Source organism: Seriola lalandi, unplaced genomic scaffold, assembly GCF_002814215.2.
Source record: "Seriola lalandi dorsalis isolate HSWRI2012SDOR001 ecotype SW California unplaced genomic scaffold, Sedor1 jcf7180002054907, whole genome shotgun sequence".
NCBI classification, from domain to species: domain Eukaryota; kingdom Metazoa; phylum Chordata; class Actinopteri; order Carangiformes; family Carangidae; genus Seriola; species Seriola lalandi.
The window spans coordinates 1902367-1926222 of record NW_019525459.1 but is presented as its reverse complement, the minus strand read 5'-3'; the positions used below and the strand labels follow the sequence as shown (position 1 = coordinate 1926222).

The following is a 23856-nucleotide window of genomic DNA, read 5'->3' as shown; positions in this document are numbered from 1 at the left end:
TACCATCTCATGTTATAATTAGTCACATCATATTGTAAAATGCACCACAACATTTGTGCTGAAATGCGGTTCAGGAATAAAACATAAAATGCTAACTTTGCTCAAAATAAAGTTAGAAAGGAGCATTGACACAGGACAGATGAGCTGCTGTAAACACCAGAGTACTGAGTCATGATGGGCACATCTGATGTATGTAGTACATTATGGAGTTAGCCAGGTGACTTGCGCACACAGTGGACAGGTGTGGACAGGTGTGTGTGCAGTGATTGAATCAACAGGAGAAGCTTTTCGTACAGTATGAAGCAGCTACAGATACTGGAAGAATCATTCATATTTATTATAGATAAATGCAGATTTACAAATGTTCCAGCTTCAAACACAGTAAACAATGTTTAAATGCCTCTGCTGGCTGTGGAGTGATGAGATAAAAAAAAGCATTGCCGTGTTTGCTCTTGATAAAATCACCAGACTGGCCTGAAGTGACGTGTTAGAAACAGATGTGGTTCTGTGGCTTCAATTCTCAGTTACAGTCTAAGGCCCATTTCCCACTAAAAACCAACAACTTGCTTTGCACTGCTTCATTTGAATGAACCTCCCACCTGTTTCCAAATGCTCTTGAGTTGCCACTAAAACACCACACAGACGAGCAGAACCAATGTCAAGATCAGGACATTACCAAACTGTTGGAGCCCTGCTCCCTGGCACCAAAACCTACGGGCGTAGGTTTGCATATGGACGGTAGGGACATATCCTACCAATAATTGAGTGAACTCACTGTTTAGAGTGAAGTCATATTAGATAATTCTAACGTCACCAGCCTTACATTATTAGATTAATAATACTTTTCCATTAACAAGTAATTTCCTAATAAGTAAGTTAACTTTCCTGTAGTCTTTAATCTGTTACTTTGTGTAGTTTTTATGTTTATGTTAATAAACCATAGATTAATGTTGAAACCAAACCTATGCACTTGGCTTAAACACAGTGCTGCTTTGAGCTACATGCTAAGGTCAGCATGCTAAAATGCATGTGATGACAATGCTAACACGACGATGGATGTTTAATAGGCATAATGTTACCATATTCACTTTCTTAGTTTAGTGTGTTAGCATGCTAACATTTGCAAATTAGCACTAAACACAAAGAACAGATGATGATGATCTGACTGTCAGTGGTTCAGGTGTTTGGTCATAAACCAAAGTGCTGAACACATTAAAACTTTGACCTGATGATTAAAGAAAATGTCAGGAGATCACCACGTCAAAAATGTGGTGATCTCCTGACATTTTCCTCATCCAGAGAAGGACATGAGAGTGTTTACTACATTTCATAGAAACCATCCGAGTTGTTCACCTCAAAAACATCAACAGAGTCATAGTCTGAGAACCATGAATGTCTGCAATGAATTCTGTACCAATGTGTAAAGTACATGTTGCTGACAATTTAGTCCTGCTAGATGAAGAGGATGGATCCAGTCACCATGGAGATCTGCACAATTGTTCATGGAGATCTGTGTACTGGTTGAGATGTTTCAGTCTGGAGCAACAGACCAGTAGAATGTGAGTAAGTGCTAAACTGTCTGTGAGATACTGTGCAACTTGCACCCAATGATGCTGCCATTCTCCACAGGAAGTTTCCTGTTGTAAGTCAATGTTTTACCTTTTTTAAGACCTTTTTTAAGCTACTAAAAATGTGGTGACATGTGCCCAAGCTCAGGGAAGAGGAAGAAAATCCTAACAAGTAGAAACCTGACAGAAAGATAAATACACATATAGTCAAACTGGTCACTGAGTCTGTTGCCACCGAGATGGCCAGTCCTTCTCTATCCAGCTCTGCAGTAGTCGCAGTACGTCAATGCGCTGGTAGATGCGGCAAAGTTCAGTGAGCTCAGTGACCGTTTTCTCGTTGTAGCGCAGCAGGAACTCCTGGGTGGGGCTGTGGGACAACGAGCCCTGGGTCCGGTGCTCCAGCAGGGTCAGTTCGTCATAGCTCATCCCCCAGCGACTTGCAAAGTTCTTCCAGTTTTTGATGGTGCAGTGGTTTGGATCCAGTTTGAGTCGCAGTAAGTCCAGCAGATCTTTGTCGTTCATGAGGTCGCTGATCTTGGGGGGTGGAGCTGGGAAGCAACACTTTTCACAGGGGCTGTTTAATAGCTGCAGTTCTTTGGGGTAGTCTGAGCTCAGAGATGCAGGAAGATGGAGTTAGCATAAGAGAACATGTGCATCACAAATTACAGTACATCAACAACAAATTTAAAATGGTATAAATATTTCTGCCCAGATACTGCATTAGTAGCACATGCTGAGACCTGAGACATGCTGTTTGCTATCAGCTTCTGAATTTGTATTGCAGTCTATGGGAGAGCCACTATGATGGTTGAACAGTTCCTGTAGCTCAAAGCTCAAAGTAAATTCAATATGTCTGCTGCTGTATTTACTGTTGTACTGTCCAGTCTGAACTGTAACCTCTCTCAATGAGCACTAACTTGTAAAAAGCTTTCTGCCTGTGTGTGTGTGTGGCAGTGTGTGTGTGGTAGTGTTTGTAAATATTACAGCGATCAAGGAATCTGTTAACTGAGCCTCTCGAATGACTGCTATTAGTGAAGTCACAGTAGCTCCTATTAGAACCATGAGCGGACCACGACCGGCAAAAGACCTCCGTGCACTGCATATCTGGCTTTGGTGTTTGTAGAGCCAAAAATGTTGACATCGGAGCGAGTTACAAAAAAATCTTACTTCTACATTTCACAGGAAATGAGCTCCTGAATTTGTATTGCAGTCAATGGGAGAGGTGGAGGGAACGCTCATTGCATTGAAGCTCATGTTTAAATTCTGTAAGTCTCTGTGATTAGGTAGACACATTCTATGAAACAGGACAATTTCTTCTACTACTGAGGAAGCCCTGATGTTCGAAGACTGAAATATGTGGCCGTAAGGACGAGTTAAACAGAATCTTTTCAGAGGAGTTCTAGAGCTTCTCCCACTATAGCAATGATGTCATCCACTGTAGCTCTGTATATTCTGTCCAAGACGTCTCCACATTCTTTCACTATGGGAATTTATTTGCCTTTTATTGCCATTTATGTTGCCATGGTTAGTATAAGAAAAGGAAAAGTCATAGCAAACCATTTCTGATCTACCGCACGCGGTGATATATATATATATATATATTGTTTGGGTAGAATTTCGTGTGAATGCTGAGAGCTGAATCAGATTGCTAATGCAATGCTGACGTAGCTCAAGCAATTGCTGAAGTAATGCTGAAGAAGCTGATGCAACTGCTGAAGTAATGCTTAAGTAGCTCAAGCAATACTGAAGTAACTCAAGCAATTGCTGAGGATTAAAAGCAGAACTTGTAAAATTGAGGTTGAATGGGATGATGTGATCCACTCTAGCCCTGAACATTCCGTGCAATACACACCCATTATAAACTCTAAAATGATCTGAAAAAAGCATGAAACTAAAACTGTGATAATTTAATAACTGTACAAAAAGTTTAATACAAGTTCAATAGCTGAAAGTCTTGTAAAACATTTTAAAGTTTAAATGAAGTCTGCAGTGAAAGTATGCTGAAGTAGTGCCTCAGTATTCACACTAATAAGTATGCAGAATAATAACATATGGCTTCAATGCTATTGCACTGCAGGCACATAATAAGTATGCAGAATAATTACATATAGCTTCAATGCTATTGCATTGCAGGCACATAATTATAATCATTTTTATGCTGACGAGGTTTTTGGGCTGTCACTCGGCATGATTGTTCTAATTCAGCAAGACTTTTAATTTGTAAAATGTAGGTAAACTGTTAAAATTTTCACAGGTTTCATGTTTACAGGGCACTAAATCTCACCTTCTATGTTGTCAACCTCTTTGATTTGACACTGTCATCATTCACATGGGAAAATTGTGGGTGAATCAATTGCAAAAAAGACATTTACTTGGCAGAAATGTCAGCCATCTTGGAAATGGTGGCCATTTTGAATTGTTGAGTAGCTAACGTTTTTTTTAATCAAAAAAGTTATACTCAAGGAGGATTTTTGTCAAGTTTAGTACTTGTATCCACATTTGAAAGATTTCCAGAAATATCTGCTGAGCTATTTCCCCAGGTCTCTTATCTGTCTGTGCTGCAAGTCACTGTCACATCCATAACATTATGTTCCTGTGTTCACACAGTCATTGAATTTTCAAAATAAAATACCCTTTAGCCTCAACAAGGCTGCAAATATTCATGTTAATATATTAGGGTAAAAAGAAATAATGCAATTTTGATGCAGAATGAGTCAGTGATTATTTTCCTCTCGTTATCAGAATCAGTTTACCTGGTGAAGTAGATGTTGGGCAGGTGCATTCTTCATCTTCAACTGGCTGTAACACAGAAAAACACAAACAAAAATTACTCACAAGACAATTATCATCACTTATTAGTTATATCACATCCAGTGTATTGGTCATTTTCTCAGTCAGCTCCTCTCATGTTTCGGTATTTTCAACATCAGCGATGTAAATTTATTTCATGATACACATGATATACATAGTATATCATGATAGAGTTTATTTGCTGGGAAATGATTTGGCTAACTTTACAGCTGTGCTTGAGCTAAATGCTAATTCCAGCATGCTAACATGCACATGATGACAATGCTAACATACTGATGTTTAGCAGGTGTGTTTACTAATAAGCAATAAAGACAAAGTATAGCTGAGGATGATGGAAATGTCATTAGTTTTGCAGGTAATTAGTCACAAACCAAAGTTTGATGTGATTATGACACTTAATGAAAAGTTATTACTATTGAATGTGGATGTGTCCTGGGCCACAGTGAAGGACCGCCTACTCTACTGACACCCTCTGACACAGTCTGATTAGTCCCAACACAGTTTATAATGAACTGAGAATATTTTACTATTTCAAATGGATAAAACTTTATTTCACTGTAGAGCTGTGAGCAGAGCAACAATTCACTCAAATCCTCTGTACCTCTCTCTTTCTCACTCTCTCCCTCTCTCTCATGCGCGCACACACACACGCACGCACACACACACACACACACACACACACACACACACACACACACACACAATCACATTAACAACAGACTTCTCTGTCTGATTGGCTGAAAACAACAACACAAAAATAAAGCAGGAAGTGAGATCTTATCACAAGTGGTCACTGGAGACTTTTTTAAATTCAGGTGTGAACAACGTACTGAGAGATGACCACTTGTGATCGGATCACTGAAGATGCATGTTAATGCAGGTCTGAACAGGGCCTATGTTGGACATGTTTTGAACCCCAGCTGTGTCCCTCCCCACTTTGTTTTTCACTACTTTGGTTGTGGCAGGTGCCGGACTTTTTTTTACTGGCTTCTGCAAGTTCAACATGTCTCAACAGAAGCTGTGCTGAATGCTACATTACATTAAGAGCCGACAGAGAATGAAGGAACTACCCCTATCAGTCCCACATGCTGCCTGCTCCTTATACTGTACATTTATGTTCAACACTGTTGTCTTTCAGAAAGCATGTTAGCATAATAGAGAATGACGTGAACACTCTCTCTAACCTCTGTGCTTCTGCTCTGTTATTAGCAAAGTTCACAGCTGCACCTCCCAGTTCAGTGGGACTTGACCACATCCTGTGTGCTCACAGCTTCAGTTAGAAAGCACTCAGAGTGTGCAACTCAGCCAAGATCGAATGTAATTCTTTACATTTGGTAGTTTTAATCATAGAAAATGTGCATTTTGATACACAAAGCAATGATGGTGGCTACTGACTGATTAATGGTGGTCACATTTTTGGAGAATGCCCCATGGATATGTGTAAAAGGATGGATTATGTGATCACATGACCACAGAGTTGTGGTCCTTTAAATGAATGATGGTGCTGTGGTTTCATGTATGGCAAAAACAAAGCCTCTTTTGCTTGATAGGCACAATGGCAGTTTATGGGAAAATAGGGGAAATAGGCAACACCTACACAAATCTGGTAATCAATTATAGGTAAAGGATTAAAGGTACATACAATTTAATACAGGCATGTTTTGGGCCGAGCTCTTCCTTCCTCTGTGCTGATTGTTACTCTGGCATTCCCTGGATTTCCTGTTTTATTAAGAAATCTATCACCTCATGTGTCGGTTGTTGTTTTTACTTCTTGCCTTTGTGTTTCTGCCAATTCTGTTTTGTGCCTCACAGTTCAGCAGTTAAACTGATCCACAATCTACACCTAATACCCCATATGACTTAATACCTTGAGGTTAAAGGAACTGCCTGTGGAGCCTGACAGAGCTGGAGAGGATCTGCAGAGAAGTATGGCGGAAAATCCCCAAATCCAGGTGTGCAAAGCTTGTTGCATCATACGTCTGGGGCCTTTTATGTGTCTGTACCAAGGGGTCCGTTTTCTCATAATCTGTCCAAGTGTGCTCATTCCTTTTATTAAGACTGTGTGGTGTACCTGCTACGTTCATTTTGTGGCTGGACTGCGATTGCAGGGCCCTTTGAATACGACTGACTATAGCCCCTTTTCCACTGGTCAAAAAACCCACTAAGACCTGCTAACATCAGGCTTTTGTCAGCAGTGGAAAAGGGTTCAATCACCATTCACTCCTGGGTCAAATGACTCTGCAATAGACACAGGTATTTATATTTATCGAGCTCAAGCACCAATCTGCATTGATGTAAACACAACACAACCCGCAGATTTTCGCCCCTTTTCCTGCTGTAATGTCTTTCAGATCACAGACACTATAAACACACCTAACACCTGTCCAGCATGGTGTTGTAAAACCAGAAACACTGCGACTACACTGAACTTAATAAACCCAGGGATGAGACCTGACAGACCCATTTACATGGCAACTAGCAGCTCACTGTTTGAACCTACACTATATTGCCAAAAGTATTCACTCACCCATCCAAATAATTGAAATCAGGTGTTCCAATCACTTCCATGGCCACAGGTGTATAAAATCAAGCACCAAGGCATGTAGAGTGTTTCTACAAACATTTGTGAAAGAATGGGTCGCTCTCAGGAATTGCAGCGTGGTACTATGATAGGATGCCACCTATGCAACAAGTCCAGTCGTGAAATTTCCTCGCTCCTGAATATTCCACAGTCAACTGTCAGTGGTATTATAACAAAGTGGAAGTGATTGGGAACGACAGCAACTCAGCCATGAAGTGGTAGGCCACGTTAAATGACGGAGCAGGGTCAGCGGCTGCTGAGGCGCATAGTGTGCAGACGTCGCCAACTTTCTGCAGAGTCAATCGCTACAGACCTCCAAACTTCATGTGGCCTTCAGATCAGCTCAAGAACAGTGCGTAGAGAGCTTCATGGAATGGGTTTCCATGGCCGAGCAACTGCATCAAAGCAAACATCACTAAGTGCAATGCAAAGTGTCGGATGCAGGGGTGTAAAGCGCGCCGCCACTGGACTCTAGAGCAGGATGCGTTCTCTGGAGTGACGAATCGCACTTCACCATCTGGCGATCTGATGGACGAGTCTGGGTTTGGCGGTTGCCAGGAGAACGGTACTTGTCTGACTGCATTGTGCCAAGTGTAAAGTTTGGTGGAGGGGGGATTATGGTGTGGGGTTGTTTTTCAGGAGCTGGGCTTGGCCCCTTAGTTCCAATGAAAGGAACTCTGAATGCTTCAGCATACCAAGAGATTTTGGACAATTCCATGCTCCCAACTTTGTGGGAACAGTTTGGGGATGGCCCCTTCCTGTTCCAACATGACTGTGGACCAGTGCACAAAGCAAGGTCCATAAAGACATGGATGACAGAGTTTGGTGTGGATGAACTTGACTGGCCTGCACAGAGTCCTGTGAAAAACTTCCCTGAGAGAACGAAGACATCTTCAAAATAACCAAACCCAGTCCTCTTTGGAGCTATACTGCTGCGTACAAACTATTATGGTTTTCACAAAATCGTACTTGACGTTTTGTGTCATGTTTAGACCGTTTCAGATTTTATAATGGGTGTGTATTGCACGGAATATTCAGAGTTAGAGTGGATGGCATCACACACAGAAAGCTTTTTTGAAAAATATATAACTAGAAAATTCCAGGAGAAATTTTGAATGTGAATGTTCCTTGGTGAGATTAGGGTTAGGGTTAGGGTTAGAGTCACATTTCAATCTGTACAAAGGATTTACTTTCAGTTTCATTCATGTCGTAGAGACTTATCCTGACACTTACCTCAGTTACTCTAGGTGTCCCTCAAAAAGCCTTTTGAAGCTGTCACAACTGGCCAAAATAACCTCACACTGATGTTTTCAAACACAAATTTGTCCTCACAACCATAGCAAGACATGTATACACACATGTACATGCCCTAACAGAGGTTGATCTGCCACTATATCCCCATACAGACAACAGCTTCTAAGATCAAACTTTAATTACCTACCTTAACTCTTACTGTTTTGAGACTCTTATTTTGAAAGTGTCTGTGCTTCTATGTTTGGCAGTATAAATTGCATAAAGTTTTGTGCAACAGAGCCAATAATTCCCTTTTACCATGTTGAGACTTTTATTTTGAAGGTTAATCAAAATTGTGGAGATGGTCTTTTTGTGTTTCTGTCAATATATATGTGTGTACCTGTGTGTGTGTATTTGTGTGTAGCAGTATTGCTGCCCAGCAGAACCTCTAGTAAGTTCTTTTTACCTGGTTGAGACTCATATTTTGAAGGTGAATATCAAAAAAGTAATGTGGTGCATTATCCATATGCATATCCATATCCATATGGTGGTGATGCTGTTTGTGTGTCTTTCAATATATGTGTGTGCATGGTGTTGGGAACTGCCAAAGCTTAACCTTCAAACAGCCCTTTGAAATGGTCAGGACCAACAACAATGGTTTTTAACCACGATTGTCCTCACAATTATAGAAAGACATGTACACACACGCAGAGAACCACACATCAACACGAATACACAAGTACAAGCAAATACACAGTGTTGATTGACCTTATATTTGCTCTCACATCTGAGTTAAAGGTATAATGTGTTAGATCGTGCTACTTGCTCCACTTCCATAGGGGGCAGCATTTCACCTCTTCACCCCTGTCCAGTTAATCATGTTGTTGTTTTCCCCATGTTCCTTATGATTTATTATTAATATGTGCATTCATTGTTGATAGTTAAAAGTGGTGATATCACTGAAACAAATGGAGGCAAGGGGATACTGCATGACACATGGGTGTCAGGCTACAGCAGTATGAGGAAGAGATGATGACATCATCACAAAGGCAGAATCAGAAAATAAGGTTTATTGCCAGGTAGGTTTTAACTTACAAGATATTTGGCTTGGTGTTTGGTGCAGCCTACAATAAACATGTTAACCCATTTATACCGGATGCTGCGTAGCGCAACATTGTCCCTCCCGCCGATTGCTGCGTAGCATTGAGTCTCCTGCCGGCTGCTGCGTAGCGCAGCATTGTTGATTCCTCGATTCCTAATTTTCATGATGCATGCAGCATATAAATATGTAAAATATGTATAAATATATCTATGTATAATATATATGAAAATGATGAGGAATCAACAATGCTGCGCTATGCAGCAGCCGGCAGGAGACTCAATGTTGCGCTACGCAGCATCCGGTATAAATGGGTTAACAGGAAATAACAATAAAAAGGTAAAAAACTGCAACAGTCAAAATGATAAATATACATAGATACACATATTAGAAAAAATAAAACAATGAAAAAAACTATGTACAAAAGTGTTGACAAAACTCCTGCTGAGCAGGATGTGCAAAAGATCACAGTACAGACAATATGTGTTCTGTGCAGGAATAATACTCCAAGGTGTTACTGTAATGTGGTTGTCGATGATTGATGAGGTCAGACTCAGAAGAAAAAGCAGGTGCTGGTCCATCACTGGGGAAGGCTGGACTGGAATTCTGGTCCTGATACAGACAAACATGTGATAGGACAATTAGTTTAGATTATACAAGTTCTTTATATTCAAACATGCTAGGTCTGTTGTGTGTGTGTATAATAAATAGTAAGGATAGATATGAATATGCTAAAATAAATACAGTATTAGGCTTCTGGTTTGGGATCAAACAGTCTCTGTCTTACTTGTAAAAGAAAAGTTACTGATGCATCTACCTAGACAGCAGCCACAGGAACAGGCTAAATTGTACTACATCTCTTAAACGTCTGTCGACATCATCAATCACACATGTATGCCACTTCAAGTGCTTGTGTGTACGGTTTGTCATTTGCACTAATGATACTTTTCGCTACAGACCAACATTAGATGTTACTCACCAGTCTAAAAGAAAAGTTGCAGCTCGGCGTCAAACTGCATCTCTTTACTTGCCCAGAGCTGTCTCCAGCGGTGGAAAAACACCCGTGTTTTGCTTCTCTGCCGTTGAACGTGGTAAGAATTAATGAGCCTAATTAACCATCAGAATCAGTTTTGCCCATTTCTGCCCAGAACACCTGCTGAGTAGCACTTGCTGAGACACTGGTTGCCACTGGCAACTGCAGCCACCAGGCAGATGAGAGAAACACACACATACAATCCCCTCCGTCTCTCTGGGCAGTCAACAGCTTTTAAGAAGAAACTTGTGTTTGAAAATGGGATATTAGAGGGATATCTACAAGTCCTATTGAAAAGATCACCTCACCACAATTCTAAAAAGGTTGAAAAAGCAGCTTATATTAATTGTGTGTTTTGAAAAATCAGATGCCAAAATAATGATTTTTTTTATAAGTTGAATATCCAAAGGTGGAGCTGGTTTGTGTGTCTGTCAGTATGTGTGTACATATATGTGTACAAAAATCTGTTCTTAACGAAATTGTCCTCACAATCATAGAAAAACATGAACACACACACATATACACTGCTGATTTGCCTTATAGATGCTCTCATACTTGAGAGTGATAACGGTAAGTGTTAATTATTAGCCATTAAGAATCAGCTTTGTCCATTTCTCCATACTGTGTTAGTAGTATGTGTGTGTGTGTGTGTGTGTGTGTGTGTGTGTGTGTGTGTGTGTGTGTGTGTGTTTATAAACATCACACAGATCTAGAGTCTCTTGATGAGCTGTTTCAACACCCGTGTCTGGCAGGAAAACAGAGCTGACACAGAGCTAAGTGAGATTTTGGCTCGGCAAGCCTCTCAAAGAACTGATATTTCTGAAAAAATGGTAACTCTTATCAGAAGCATGAGCAGACCATGACCCACACAAGACCTCCGTGCACTGAATATCCTGCTTTGGTGTTTGTAGAGCCAAAAATGTGGACACAGTAGCGAGTTACAAATAAGCAACACATCTGTTTTTCTTCTGAAATCAGCTCCTGAATTTGTATTGCAGTCAATGGGAGAGGTGGAGGGTACTCCCATCACTTTGAGGCTCACTGTTCAAATTTTGTAAGTCTCTGTGCTTAGGTAGACACTTTCTATGAAACAGCATAAATTTGTCTACTACTGAGGAAGCCATGATGTGTGAAGACTGAAATATGTGGCCAGAAGGACGAGTTAAACTGAATTTTTTCAGAGGAGTTCTAGAGCTTCTCCCACTCTAGCTGTGATGTCATCAACTCTAGCTCTGAACATTCCGTGCAATACACACCCATATAAAGTCTGAAATGGTGTAAAAATTACACAAAACGTAAACTGTGATTTTGTGTAAACTGTAATAGGAGTCAAAATACCGATTTAACCCAAAAGAGTCTCAAGTCTTGTGAACTGTTTCAACCATTTTTCTATGTTGAAGTATGATGCAGCAGTAGAGGGCTGGGCTTGGTCATTTTGAAGATATTTTCCCATTCATTTTCTTTGGTAATTTCTTCACCTTTTATTGACATTTACTTCACTATGGTTACTCAAATCGCTAAGAAAAGTCATAGCACACCATTACCGATTGAACCGCACATACTGATATGTATATTGTCTGTGTTTTCTCAAAACTGCAGAAGTTACGCGCCGAAATTTAGATATAGAAGATGAATAAGTCGAGTAAGCATGCAGGATATGCCTTCAATGCTATTGCATTGCAGGCACATAATTACTATAAAACAATACTGAGGCACAATTATATTCATGATCTTGTATAGTCATAGTAACCTAAAAAGCTGTTATCATCAATCATGAGAAACAAAGAACTAGACTGTCACTGTAACTCACTCACACACCTGCCTGTGTGCGCATGGAGCAGCAGTATGGGAATAAATTATAGATAAAAGATTTCTGACTTTGCCCCGATGGTCTGAAGAAGTAGCTGCTGCTTGGCCTTGTCTTTCAGTGTCTACGACATTATCAGTTATGAATGAGTTTTTCATGCTCCGATTTCGAACTGTATTTTTGTTTCTCTAATTGTAATGTCCAGATAACAAAAGGGAGGGGAGAGAACATATCTAGCTCACCAAGGAAACACAGCTCAGTAAATACTCAAGATGTTAGCTAACTCACAGATGAACAGTTGAAAACTTATCGTGGAGCAAAACGATTTGACTGAATGTCAGATGGTGATATTTGCACTGTTAGAGACTATGTGCCTGAAGCATCTGATGGCATCTGATAATTGATAGCACCTATCTCGTTGTTAACATTGGTTAGGCGTAGAAATCACCTCAGATATTTCTCTTTGTAGTCTACAGAAATACTCATCAAGGCCCATATGCTGTTAGGGGTACTGGAGGATTTAAAGTGTGATATGATGATATGATTTTGAGGGAGACGGAGCTCAGCTCCAGCTGGGTTCGATTTGGGCGTGAGGAGGGGAGCTCAGTTCTGGAGGGCTCCGGCCCAATTTAACCCCTGCATACACACGCACAGCAAGACCCACACACAAAAACACACACGCGTTTGCGCACACACACACACACACACACACACACACACACACACACACACACACATATATATTGACAGAAACACACAAACACCATCGCCACAATTTTGAATAACCGTCAAAATAAAAGTCTCAACATGGTAAGAGGGAATTATTGGCCCTGTTGCACAAAACCTTATGCAATTTATACTGCCAAACACAGAAGCACAGACACTTTCAAAATAAGAGTCTCAAAAAGGTAAGAGGTAAGGTAGGTTATAAAAGTTTATTCTTAGAAGCTATCGTCTTTATGGGGATGTATATGCACAATATGTGTATACATGTCTTGCTATGGTTGTAAGGGCAAATTTGGATTTGAAACCATCAGTGTGAGGTTATTTTGGCCAGTTGTGACAGCTTCAAAAGGCTTTTTGAGGGACACTTGCAGTGGCTGAGGTCAGTGTCAGGATAAATCTCTACGACATGAATGAAACTGAAAGTAACATCCTTTATACAGATTGAAACATGAGGAGTGAATTATATGCACCAACCAGCACGCACATTCAAAATATCTCGAGGAATTTTCTAGTCAGTTTTACTATTTTGTTTGTTCCACTTATTGTTCTTAAATATATATGTCCTATATTACACTGTGGTCCACAAGGAAAACATGGTGTTTTCCTGTATGTTCTTATATGTTATATGTTCTGTATCAAAATTTTCTGATGTGAAATATGGAGTACCTAGGGGCTCTGTTCTTGGCCCATTGGTTTTCTCTCTTTATGTTTCATCTCTTGGCCAAACCATATGTGGTAATGAAATTAATTTCTGCTGCTATGCTGACGATACTTGACTGTATATGTCTGATAATTCTCTGATTAATAAATTAGAGGTCTGCCTGGAAAATTGGATGTTACATTGTTTCCTAAATTCTCATAAAGCTGAGGTACTGGTCGTTGGCCGGCCCAACGGGCACTATTTTGAGTTCATTCAGTTAATAGTAACTCTTGACAGGTGGGTGATTTCACAGTCTGACAGCCAAAACATTTGGTGTTATGTTTGATCCCATTCTCTTTTCTGATTAGACCACCTTTTATAACTTTAACTAATGTTTGGTCTTTTCTGTCCATGGCGCTTATCTTCTACAGGACTCCTGTCTGTCTGTCTCTGGACTAACCTCTCCAGTTTTAAGTTAAAAAGGTAATGCACTGCCCGTTTTTAAGATTTATTTTTGGTCCATTCATCCTCTTGGTCATGTGCAGCCAGCGAGGTTTGTTTATTTACATGCTTATGTGTCGTTGTGTATGCTTACATTTATGTTTCTGTAGTCTGTTGTAATGGGATTGTGATTATTTTGTACATCATTATGTATTTAATTAGTTCAACGATGAGGGCGTTGGTGATGATGGTGCCGTTAGATGTGCAGAAGATTAATAAATCCATCAGTAACAACGAATCGTGGTGTCGTCTAGTTCCTTGGCGGAGTGACACATTATTAGTATACCATTGACAGATAGTAGAGCTGTAATGACATTTCTGAGTCAGTTTGCTAACTTTATGACTGTCCTCTTATTTGTGCTACTGTTACACTACATTTATCATTTATCCCATTATTACCAAATGTTTCACAGCCATGTCAGACCACTGAATCCTTTGAATTATTTTTGCAATAGGGCATTCTTTAAAAAATAGTCTCCAATGCTACAATGATACATACATCACATATTCGCAGCCCTATAGCTGTTGGTGAATGTTCAACAACATAATTCTGTGTAAATCTGTGTTTTTTCAGTGACGTGTAAAACACTTGAGTTTTTGTAAAAGATGACGATGGAGGTCTAATTTTTCAAACAAAGGTATGCATGTGCATGCATCATAGGTGATACTGACCTGTCTTATTCTGTCTGAGGAGGGGCTCAGATATCCAGATGGCATGGAACTCAGGTGGAGCGTCACAGCACCTGCTGCAGACACATGACAAAAAACACTGCAGGTACACATTTAACACTGAGAACATTTCTCATAGTAACAGAGGACAGTTCAACAACAGTGTAAAGTCTGGATTTACATCAACAGCAGAGTATTTATCAGCTTGAATCAGAGACAACACATTCCATGTTTGACTCTTGTCCTGATGTATTGAAGCTGTAGTTGTACAGAGAGCTGAGCTCAGATATATTTATGTGCAACTTTCTTTAACACTTTTATGTAGTATGTTTACATTTGTTTTCATCTCTGTTTGAATCAACCAATCAGCTTGCTTTCATTCGGTCAGTCGGTAGGTAGGTACTGTTACCAGGCCATTATTTATTGCCATTATCTAAATATCAGTTTTTATCTGAGAAGAAACAGAATGAGTGAATGCTGATAGAAATATGAGTGTCCATATGTGCTGTGTAAAATTGACTTATTTGTCTTATTTACCATGAGGATCTGTCACTTGCACTGGATAATTGGCTTCCAGGGACTGTGGGAGAGACAAGGACAGACATGATGACATTAGATAGTAAAATGAAGGAAGCTGAAATGAGAAACTTGAGAAACACCAGTTCATCTGCTGTGAACTTTCTTTGTGGGAGCTTCATATTCAGTCTCTTCAACAATCAAGATGTAGTCTGTGACTGTGGAGGAAAATTACTACCTTGTGTGCACAGAGAGGGAACAGCCTGCTACGACTTGTTCCTCAATAAGCCCCCAGGTTCTAGCAATCACAGCACAGTGTGTTCAGTTATGGTACATTTCTTAGCAGATTACTGCGAGACTACACAAGAACAATAAGAAATCAGCACAAAGCAAACTGAAGAGAAGACAAGTCAAGGCAAACATGTAACTGGGTTAATAAATAAAAGGTGCTCACAAATTCTGCCACGAAGTTGGTGGTGTCTGTGTCCTCCACCGGTTCAGAGCTGGTTCCGTCTGTCACAAAAGGAAGAGGCTTCAGGTTTGTGAACAGATGTCTCAACTCCACTCATCTCATCCACTTCCTACCAACCTAAGACATGCACAGAAAAGCCACATCCTCCAGCCAGCCAGCAGTTGCTGGTATGTGAGTTTGACAACGGGTCCATGAGGGCAGGAACTTTTTCATGATATCGCTTTATGTCATGACTATTTTTATTCAAGCTGCATCAGTCCTGCCAAATGAAACGTGGCGGTGTGAGGATGAGCTTATGATCGTGCATGAAAGACACACAATGAAAACACTGTTCAGTACCAACATGGAAAACTCTTAAATTAAATACCCTCAGTAGTGAGAGGGAATATTTTGAGCTGAGAGAGCAGCACAAAGGCAGCTTTTCACTCCACTAAATACCCACTGGATACCACTGTATCCAAAGGGCCTTTCTTGGGTTACACTCTGTGACGATGAAACTTTCATTTTCAAGGGAAACTAGAATTAGGATAAAGTGTTCAGGTGTGTTCACCTGAGAGAGAGCAGTCGTGTGTGCAGGTCACTGAGAGTTTAACCTGCCCGTACGTCACAGGAAACACTTATGGTAGCCTCACTTTAACCAACACACAGTGTAAACTCCAGTTACGTTATCACAGTATCACCAGCCGCAAACACTAACACGACTTCCTCCTTCCTGCTATCAGAAACACGTGGATTCATCCGCCGAAAATAGATCCCAACAAATGCTCAGCAGCGCCCACTCCGCCCAGCTGTTTATGAAATGACTGAGCCTTTCAAAAAATGACTGATAAAAATGAATGAGTATACATTCATGTATTTATAAAGATTAAATTGTTGTACATTATGTTGTACACAGAGCACAGATGTAAGCCGCCAGTTAAGTCAAAAACAAAACGTTTTAGGAAACGCACATGTTCATGTTCCCACAGGAGAATCTCTGATCCTCAAAGACAAAACAAAGAACTGTTTACACCTGGACTAACAGGTTAAAATGATCATAGTTCTGCTCAACAAATTAGTGATCACTCACATCTGCTGCACAAGTGCAGCCACATTCACATCCAGTGGTCTGACTACAGTCATTAAAGGTTAAAATGATAAAGGTGAGGATGATCATTATTCTTAACATTTCCATTATCAGAGCCTCTTACAAGCCTCCCACCGACACAAGCACCTGTCACAACAGTCACACAACTGTGGGGGCACATGTGCATCACAATGACACTTCCTCAAACAAAAATACACATAATTTCCCCTGAACCATGACTGTGGCTCTGAAATTTCTCCAGTGTGTGATACTATGCTCTCAGGCTGACAGAAATTCTACATTTCTACACAATGGATTGTGTGTATTTCAGGTGTCCAGTCTGCCAGTCTTATGTATTCCTCATTATGGGATTAAACGTTTTCACTCGTTCCTTTTCACAGCAGTGACCACAGGATGTGACAGTGTGTGTGATCCATTGGAGAGGAAATGAATGGTAAATCCCCATCATCACAGCTTCTGTAGACCAGCCTACACAACACTACTAGGAAATGTTGACATGTTGCACTTTGTACTTTGTCTCTCTATTTTTAGAAAGTAGCTAGTTATTCCATATTTGAGCATGGAATCAGTAATTCATATGGAAAAAAAAGCCACGCTGAGCATACACCTGTAGTTTTCATGTAGAATAACATTTTTGTACAAATATTTGTGGAAAGCTTTGTTGGCTGGTGCCAGACGTCCTGAACCATCAGCCTGGTATTTTCAACAGTTTAACAACAGACTGCCTGACATCATTATATCACTGACTAGTCTCCAAAGTACGTCACCATTTCCATCTGGTTCCAGAGTCTCCTCAGTTTAAACCTCTAAATAGGGCTGCGTGATTATGGCAAAAATCATAATCACAATTATTTAGATCAATACTAAGATCACGATTATTCAACACAAATACTCATTGACTTTGGAAAGACCCCGCATTTATCGAACTTTAAAAAAAAAAAACGAGGTAAAACCAGTTAGCTAGCTAGTAAGCTAATATCAAGCACTACCAAAAAAGAAAAAACATAAAATAAAAAACAGGTTTCAAAACAAAGAGCATTGTGTCTGAGTAGTTTTTCCGGCAATACAAAATATATCTGATCTTGGGATAGCAGCCAAACAGACATGGTCTCTCCTGACTATATATAAAAAAGTCTTTGAACTGGCAAACTACTCAAGATGACAGACTCCAACATACGTTGCTAACGTATGTCGTAACCAGGAAGTGGATGGTTTTTGTAGAGGGGATGAAGTCTGCTGTGAAACAGAATGTGATACAATAATCATTTTATCTTGATTATCTTGTTTTCATAATCATTGGAAGCCAAAACTGTAATCAAAAATAGAATCAATTTAATCACCCAGTCCTAATCATCTCAGAATCAGATGTAATACACATGAATTTTAAATTATTTTAGGAGCAGCTTTTTGTCTCACTTCAAAGCTCCTCATTACAAAAAAAGAGAAGAAGAGTCTACATTGAGAGTCTCTTTGCTGGGTCCACTACTTTGCAGCTTTTATATCTTATTATTAGACGTCATATTTATCCATTTTCATTTGCAGACGACACCCAATTCTTCATCAGTGCTCACCCTGAAACGCTAATTGTCAGACAAGAAAGTCAATATTGGACGATTTTGCAAAACTTATATCTAAAATGCCAACATTTTCAAACTGATCTCGTGCTACTATAGAAACTACATCCTGTTTAAGGTTTGGGAAAGACTGGTGATGGTTCCTACAAAAGTAAATGTTAACTGAAAATGTGTGACAAGACTTGAGCTCTGGTTTCCTGTATGAAAGTTTCCATCACACACGTCCACCACTTCAACCACAACTCCCTTCCTTTCCATCCACCTCATTACATAAAGGGCATGCTAGTTCTGATGTTGAACATGATCTGATGCGAATATAATTTCTAGAATCACTGGTGTGATTGGCCCTTTACTTTCTTTAAAACTGGATCTAACTTCAATAACCTAAAACTTCCCCAGACTGAATTAGGTCAAAACAGAGATTGCAGTTCTTGGTGCAAATGAATATTTGAATTATTCAATGATCAGACAATGAATTTCCCTACTAATTACAGTGGGTACGAAAAGTATTCAGACCCCTTTAAATTTTTCACTCTTTATTTCATTGCAGCCATTTGCTAAAATCAAAAAAGTTCATTTTATTTCTCATTAATGTCACTCAGCACCCCATCTTGACAGAAAAAAAACAGAAATGTAGAAAAAGAAAAACTGAAATATCACATGGTCATAAGTATTCACACCCTTTGCTGTGATACTCATATTTAACTCGCATACTGTCCATTTCTTCTGATCCTCCTTGAGATGGTTCTACTCCTTCATTGGAGTTGTGCTGTGTTTAATTAAACTGATTGCACTTGATTAGGAAAGGCACACACCTGTCTATATAAGACCTTACAGCTCACAGTGCATGTCAAAGCAAATGAGAATCATGAGGTCGAAGGAACTGCCCAAGGAGCTCAGAGACAGAATTGTGGCAAGGCACAGATCTGGCCAAGGTTACAAAAGAATTTCTGCAGCACTCAAGGTTCCTAAGAGCACAGTGGCCTCCATAATCCTTAAATGGAAGAAGTTTGGGACGACCAGAAGTCTTACTAGACCTGGCCGTCCAGCCAAACTGAGCAATCGTGGGAGAAGAGCCTTGGTGAGAGAGGTAAAGAAGAACCCAAAGATCACAGTGGCTGAGCTCCAGAGATGCAGCAGGGAGATGGGAGAAAGTTCTACAAAGTCAACTATCACTGCAGCCCTCCACCAGTCGGGGCTTTATGGCAGAGTGGCCCGACGGAAGCCTCTCAGTGCAAGACATATGAAAGCCCGCATAGAGTTTGCCAAAAAACACATGAAGGACGCCCAGACTATGAGAAATAAGAGTCTCTGGTCTGATAAGACCAACATTGAACTTTTTGGCGTTAATTCTAAGCGGTATGTGTGGAGAAAACAAGCAGTGAAACATGTTGGTGGCGGCAGCATCATGCTATGGGGGTGTTTTTCAGCTGCAGGGACGGACAACTGGTTGCAATTGAAGGAAAGATGAATGCTGCCAAGTACAGAGATATCCTGGTAGAAAACCTCTTCCAGAGTGCTCAGGACCTCAGACTGGGCTGAAGGTTCACCTTCCAACAAGACAATGACCCTAAGCACACAGCTAAAATAACAAAGGAGTGGCTTCGGAACAATTCTGTGACCATTCTTGACTGGCCCAGCCAGAGCCCTGACCTAAACCCAATTGAGCATCTCTGGAGAGACCTGAAAACGGCTGTCCACCAACGTTCACCATCCAACCTGACAGAACTGGAGAGGATCTGCAAGGAAGACTGGCAAAATGGGTTGCTGAGTGTACATTAAGGAGAAATAAAATGAACTTTTTTGATTTTAGCAAATGGCTGCAATGAAACAAAGAGTTAGAGGGGTCTGAATACTTTCCGTACCCACTGTAATTGGTTTATCAAATGTCACAAAATTGCTATAACTGTAACATCCCAGAGTTCAGGGTGATGTCCTCAGACGTCTGAACAGTGCATTTCAGCAGCAGACGCTAAAAGCCTCACAAAGAGCACATACCATTGAAATGAATGTAAAGTCATGGCAGCTTGAAGGCGGGAAAATCAGCCAGTTCAACAGTTGTGGAACTTTTGAATAAATTGCTGCAGATGTAAAATGTTTACGTGATTTGAAGTTAATTTGCTACCAGGACAGAACTGAACAATGCACCCCTGGGTGGTATTCTCCTTTCAATACAGTGAATTAATTATCAGGACTTAGAGCCAGTCACCCAATTACCAAGTGTAAGTCAAACCCCAGATCAGTTGAGCATTGTTTCATCCTCTCTGGGAATGCAGGGGCATGTGACTGCACGCTCTGGATAAAGTTCAAAAGATGAAATATAAACCACATCATAATACATTGCTCAGGGCCATAATTCCATGCAGGTGAACCCTACTTCTCTCCATTTTGACCACCCAGTCTTGCAGTCTCTGAGCAGCCTGTTTAGCAGCCTGTTTGCTTTGTCATGGTTTTGTTTCTACACATGAATGGAGGTGAATGACATGCTAATACCTCACCCAGTCCACAGTGGCGTCTAGACTGAAAGCAGCTACATACACATACCCAGTACAAACTCTCTGCTGATAGACGGTGGTGTGTGCATATTCATTCGCTGCACATCAGATAGGTATATTCATCCTCATACTACGTCTTTATAGACATATCGGCCAATTAAAATGAGATTTCTCTCCGATCAGTCACATAAACCACACTTGTACAACTGAACAGGTGCAGACCTTAGTCTTAAAGATCTTACCTGCTTCCATTCTCAGTCTAAGATAAGAAGTTTCTTTTAGCTGATTGTAAGTTTAGGAGCAGACATCATGATGTGGTTAGCTCAGCATCAGGACTGAAAGCAGGGGGAAACAGCCTGTCACTGACCGAACACCTCTAAAGCTCACTAATGAAGAAACTACCTGTGTTTCAACAGAAACAGAAACATGATGTTTGGTTTCACGTTTGGCTACTTTGTCCTATGCTTGTTGTCAACAGTGGGGTTGCCAGGTTTGGTGCCACTGTGCAAGTGCAAATGCAGGGACCAAAACCAAAACCAGTGCTCACTGACCATGTTTGGAAACCCTTGCTACAGAAATACCGGGTGGATGGATACTGATGATGTTTTTTAAGATGTTTATCAAGAAATAGTTCCAGCGTGAGCTGTGAAATCAGCTGACAGTGTGCTCTGCAGATTATCCACAGTGTGGAGAAACATAATGCTGTATCTTTGTGCCACAAATGAAATTCAATTTACCTCCATTGTATTGGGGTGGAGTCAGAAATACCAGTGAAAGATTCTCACAAACTAGAAAAATAACTATTTTTATAATTATTTATCTCCACAGCTTGATATGATGAGAAAATCTTTTTCCAGGTTTCAGAAGACAGATCAACTTTAAACTGAACCCCCCCTCTCTCCAGCCACTGCGCTGAGAAGGTCACGTTTTTCCATCAGCACCAGCGATGTTCCTACAGAGATGTGTTAAAACAGCTGACGTTTTGTGAGTTAATGGTTAATCTTACTGTGTTCCTTCCAAAATCTACAGAGGTGACATCTGAATGGCTCACTATGACCAGAGTCACAGCTGCAAACCCACACTTCACTTACCCTCAGTGTGAATGTGTCATAGTGGGCTGTCTGACTAAGACCTGCATCTGTGGTCTTATGTAGTTCAGACATTGCTCGATTTGGATATTAAAGAAAAAAAGTCAATCAGTGTAGTGAATCAGAATCCAATTTATTGTCACTTTCATAGTATACGCTTGAATACATGTGGGCGAGATCGTCCCGTCAGGGGGATATGACCCAAATTTACTATTGGTTTACAATCCACAATCACATATTAGTGATAGCTTTGCCATAGTCTTAGTTACTTGATAATAATGATGGATGTATGCTGTTGCATTAACATTTCCATATTGGTCCAAATAAAGAAAATGAATTCAATCAATTTGTAACTAAAGTCTGTAAAGACACGACTGAAGCGACTTAAAGCATCCATTTTAAACACTGTTAAAGCTCCACGTCCTGGCTTATCTTAGAGATTTACTCAACTACAGTGTGTGATTGGATCATACAGAATTGCAGGCAAACAGCCGTTAACCTGTAATGTGACTGAACACATGTTCATTATCCTGTGTCAAATACAGTGTGTGTGCGTGAAAGTGGTTTCGGTAACTACAGGCAGGAAAAGCTGGTTACACCCGAATCTAAAGGCAATTACATTACATCTTACATCTGTGTGACCAGTACACACACACACAGACACACACACACAGGTGTTGGAAAGCCAAGTGTCTTTGATGTAAACATGATGGTGAGTGTTCAGCGCGGTCACAGTGAACAGGTGAAGCGCTTCGCTACACTCATGTTTACTCATGTTTACTACAGAAATCAGTCAAGTTGGCTCTTTGATGAGTGACTCTCTTTAGTTAACAACTGTCACTGAAAGTGAGAATGGAACAGAAGGTGGTGGACAAACACATGTTTATATGACTCATATGTATGAAGGCAATCTGACAATCTTCTTAAATGGATTAGTTAAATGATTACATAATGGTTAATAAATAATTTCCTATTTCCTCAGATAAACACCAGCCAAACCTGGCAACCCAAATGCCATTCTTAACTGCTTGGAAAGAATTAGTAAATGAGTCATTAACCAATAATAAGACATTAGTTACATCTTGTAAACCAGTAGGCTACAAAGGGTCCCATTATGTTAAGTCATAACTCAATATTCTAGTTGTTCATAAGTACAATGAGATTTTAAAGGTGCTGCAGTTGTAACTAATGTTACTGTTAATATTCATTTCCAATCAGTATCACAGAATGAAGAGACATTTACTGGGCAGAGGGATTTTCCATCATTAGAGTGAGGGAGTCTTTAGATTGTGGTTACAGACAGTTAAGCAGGAAACATGGTGTCCCCATACTAACGGTGATTTAATCCGTTTAAACGGGTTAAAAATCTATTATCAAGCTAATAAAACCTTTTAAATGGTTAAACGTGTGTATTTGTTGTTTGTTAAAACAGTAACAACAATTAAACACGACGAATGTAAGAGGTCTCACAATTACACTTGACAGTGTTAATTAAAACAAACCAGCTGTTAATCTTGTAACACACTCTGCAGTAAACTCAGATGTCCGTACTCACCAAACGGTCCTTTACATGCCCGCAAACTGCTCATCTTAGACGCGAGGAGGTCTCCCATGCAGAGGACTGGATCAGGATCAGGATCAGGATCAGGATCAGGTTTAAGTCTCTGTAAACAGCGAACGACTGAAAATACACTGAGACTCTCCGAGCTGAGAGGAGGCGCCGACGCCAGCCCTGCGGTGGCTCACAATGAAACACCTCAGTGATGAAAAGGTACCAGGATCACTGGTGCCTTCACGGGCCCCACAGAAAATTCAAAAAACTCAGTTTCCGAAGCCGTTAACATCTGAATGTGCTCGAGCTGAAGCTGTTTACTGTTTTTAAGGAAACAGTCCGCTAACAATAAATAATTTTAATTTATAATCAAATACAGTGTGAGCCTATGTGCTGACGGATCC

The 23856-nt window shown here is 40.3% G+C and overlaps 1 protein-coding gene across 1 annotated transcript; it reads right to left on the bottom strand.

Moving 5' to 3' along the window:
- Positions 1-313: 313 nt before the first annotated feature.
- On the bottom strand, positions 314-23632 carry edaradd (EDAR-associated death domain). The gene is made up of 6 exons (XM_023430519.2): positions 23456-23632; positions 15639-15697; positions 15206-15248; positions 14672-14745; positions 4322-4367; positions 314-2173 (listed from the first exon to the last, which is right to left on the bottom strand). Exons 1-6 carry the CDS (start codon positions 23511-23513, stop codon positions 1785-1787), a joined length of 669 nt encoding a protein of 222 aa, XP_023286287.1. The 5' UTR covers positions 23514-23632; the 3' UTR covers positions 314-1784.
- Between the last annotated feature and the right edge of the window lie 224 nt (positions 23633-23856).